The sequence below is a fragment of the Arachis hypogaea genome, chromosome 19 (genome assembly GCF_003086295.3).
Source record: "Arachis hypogaea cultivar Tifrunner chromosome 19, arahy.Tifrunner.gnm2.J5K5, whole genome shotgun sequence".
In the NCBI taxonomy this organism is placed as follows: Eukaryota; Viridiplantae; Streptophyta; class Magnoliopsida; order Fabales; family Fabaceae; genus Arachis; species Arachis hypogaea.
In genome coordinates this window covers 28,136,958-28,140,111 of record NC_092054.1, presented here as the reverse complement: position 1 = coordinate 28,140,111, position 3,154 = coordinate 28,136,958, and the positions used below count along the sequence as shown (strand labels likewise).

The 3,154-nt window shown below is 28.9% G+C and overlaps 1 protein-coding gene across 1 annotated transcript; it reads left to right on the top strand.

Moving 5' to 3' along the window:
* The first annotated feature begins 213 nt into the window (after window positions 1–213).
* Window positions 214–2,723, top strand: LOC112779300 (deacetoxyvindoline 4-hydroxylase). Its single transcript, XM_029296012.2, has 3 exons — window positions 214–1,044; window positions 1,594–1,915; window positions 2,329–2,723. Exons 1-2 carry the CDS (start codon window positions 521–523, stop codon window positions 1,856–1,858), a joined length of 789 nt encoding a protein of 262 aa, XP_029151845.1. The 5' UTR covers window positions 214–520; the 3' UTR covers window positions 1,859–1,915; window positions 2,329–2,723.
* The last annotated feature ends 431 nt before the right edge of the window (window positions 2,724–3,154 follow it).

Below are 3,154 nucleotides of genomic sequence, written 5' to 3'. Positions count from 1 at the left end.
AGAGATTTTAAATTTAAATCAAATCTGATCTAATCTTATTAGACGATTATTTTGTATTACGTATATATGTCTGAAAAATAATAATTTTATATTTAAATAGATATCTAATTTTTGTATATTTAATTTACAACTATTAATTAATTTGATTATAATTTTTACAAATTTTCACCCCTTTTTTTTTTTCTTATGGCAACTTAAGTTCATAAACTCGATAAGTTTAATTTAAAATAGTACTAAATTCCGGCGTCAAAAAAGACTTCCAGAGAAGCAGAGAATGACATTAGAGAGATAAGGTTGAGGAAAAAAGAAACTAACCACATGTTTTTATGAATAGCGCAATGTGCTGTTATCAGAAAGAGAGTGGAATTGAAGAACATGATGGCTACTGATGCAGAAGAAAATCAAGTAGAACACGACTCTTGTTATGACAGGCAAATAACATTACACCCGCGAGGTTTCTAGATACCATGAATTAAGTTCTTAATTGAATAAAGAAATTTTATTGAAAACAGAGTGAAACATGGTGGAAGTAGATCATGAAGATGGAGGTTATGATAGGAACAAGGAATTAAAGCTTCTTGATGAAACAAAAGCAGGTGTGAAGGGTCTTGTTGATGCTGGTTTGACTAAGTTACCAAAGATATTCGTTCATGATAACCATAAAGTCAACATTTCTTCTTCTTCTTTTTCTGCTACCAATGTTAGTATTCCAGTTATTGATTTGGGATCACTACACGAAGAAGGTAATTCACGCCATGAGATCGTTCAGAAAGTCAAAGATGCGGGTGAAAAATGGGGGTTCTTTCAAGTGGTCAACCATAAAATTCCACAGAGTGTTTTGGATGAAATGCTTGATGGGGTGCGTAAATTTCATGAGCAAGATGCTAAGGTGAAGAGAGAATTCTATTCACGTGATATTACAAAGAGAGTGTTCTACAACACCAACATCAATTTTTCTACTTCAGAGGTTAATTGGAGGGACACCCTCTATTGTTTATTGGCACCAGGGCCTCTTGACCCTCACCAACTCCCTTCAATTTGCAGGTGAGTAGAACTCTAGCTTGGTTTAGATTGGTAGAGGCTCACTAATTTGGATTAGTTAAGTGATTAATTTATTCGTTCGTTTAAACAAGTATCGAGAAGTTTAAATCTTACATTGTGTATGCAGTAACCATTTATTGGCTGCAAACCCTTAAATAAAACTCTTATTTCGGATGGATTAGTTCTTGACGTACCGAATTAGAGAGATATCGTGAAAAATTTTAAAATATAAATAATAATAAAAATTATTAGAAAATTTGATATATTTTTGACTATTAACTTTTTATAAAAATAACTCTACATAAATTTTTGTCTATTAATTTAACTAAATTATATAAGAGCTATTTCTTTTCTTTAAGTAAGGTGATGGATTTGATTTTTGTTTAGAAGAAGCTAATTAGCTTTCTATTTCATTTTTTATATTTTTATTATTTAAAATTTTGTATAAAAAAAATGTTAAAGAAGAGAAAATAAATTTTGAAAGATAAAAACACAAACCAAAAATGTGAAAATTATTTGTTTCCATGACGTGCGAGATTAATTTGTTTGCAGGGATGTAATAATTGAGTACTTAGATCATCTTAAGAAATTGGCACTGACGCTGTTAGAATTGCTTTCGGAGGCATTAGGCCTAGAAGGCAATTACCTCAAGAACATAGATTGTGCTGAAGGGATTTTCATGGTTGGAAATTATTACCCTCCTTGCCCCGAGCCTGAACTCACTTGGGGGTTAAGTTCTCATACAGATATGGGGTTTGTAACTATTCTTCTACAAGACCAAGTTGGTGGACTTCAAGTCTTTCATGAAAACCAATGATTTGATATCACTCCCTCTCCTGGTGCTTTCATCATTAACCTTGGTGACATGATGCAGGTGATCATAATTTTATCATTCTTTTTGTTAGTGATTTATATCAAAACTAAAGTATATTTTTTATCTCTAATATTTATAATTTTTAATTTTTTAAAAAAATTTTAATTTAATTTTGTTCTTAATATTTTTATTTATGTCAAAATTATTCTGAACGTTAACTCTATTTAAAATATTAGAGACAAAATTAAAAACATATATGAGTAATTTTGATATAAAAAAAAATTCATTAAAAATAAAAAAATAAAAAAATTAAACATTAGAGAAACGTACATTAATCTTTATATTTGTATATCGAATTTAATTTTTATTTTAAACAAATATATAATCATGTATTACTGTGTTATATAATATTCCACAAAATAAATAGTTAAGTTGTTCAAGTGACCTATTTAATGTCTTAGTACTGATTACAGCTAATCACAAATGACAAGTTTATGAGTGCCAAGCACAGAGTTGTGGCTCAAAAGGTAGATCCGCGAGTTTCGGTTTCATGCTCTATGAGACAACATGTTCAGGATGAATGTCTAAGAATGTATGGACCAATAAAAGAGTTGGTGACAAAGGAGAATCCTCCAATTTATAAGGAAATGAAAATATCGGACTTGGTTAAACTGGTGTATACCACAAAGCTAGATTACGATGTCTCCTCTCCACTAAAACACTTCAGGCTATGAAGCATCAAGAATTAAAGATACTCCTGTATGAAACTAAATTATAAACTTTTTTGAGGAATGTTAGAGTGAAAGATTCAACATTTCTAATTTTAAAAACTCTCATATCTTGTGTTTAAATAAAAGTCTCTTCAAAATTTATTTGGTATATGCTAAACTAGATGATGTGAAGAGTTATTTATGGAATATTAAATAAGAATTCTAAAATTGATTGGAGTATAATTTGGACTCTAAAAATGACGTGGCATCTAACATAAGTGTGATTGTACTATTATAAATCTCATGACCACGAAATATTTGAATTTGTTTGAGTGTTATTAAGTTGTTAAAAAAAATATTGTAATAATATATGAAATTATTAGTTATGAATTTTTGTAATGCAATTATTACATGAAAAATGATAATATTACTTTCAAATTGATGACGCAACTTTTTCTTGTATTTCTTTTATCTTCTTCCAAAATTATTTTTGGGTTGCAATAAAATATTCGATCTTTACAAACTTTCGAGTTTCAATGTTTGGTTATAGGAAAATAATAAGATACCAATATATTATTATTTTTTTTTT

Bases quoted from the DNA above. Each gene is read 5' to 3' on its own strand.
- LOC112779300 (XM_029296012.2), top strand. From the start codon at position 521: ATGGTGGAAGTAGATCATGAAGATGGAGGTTATGATAGGAACAAGGAA. The intron at 1,045-1,593 runs GTGAGTAGAACT...ATTTGTTTGCAG, and splicing joins CAACTCCCTTCAATTTGCAG to GGATGTAATAATTGAGTACT.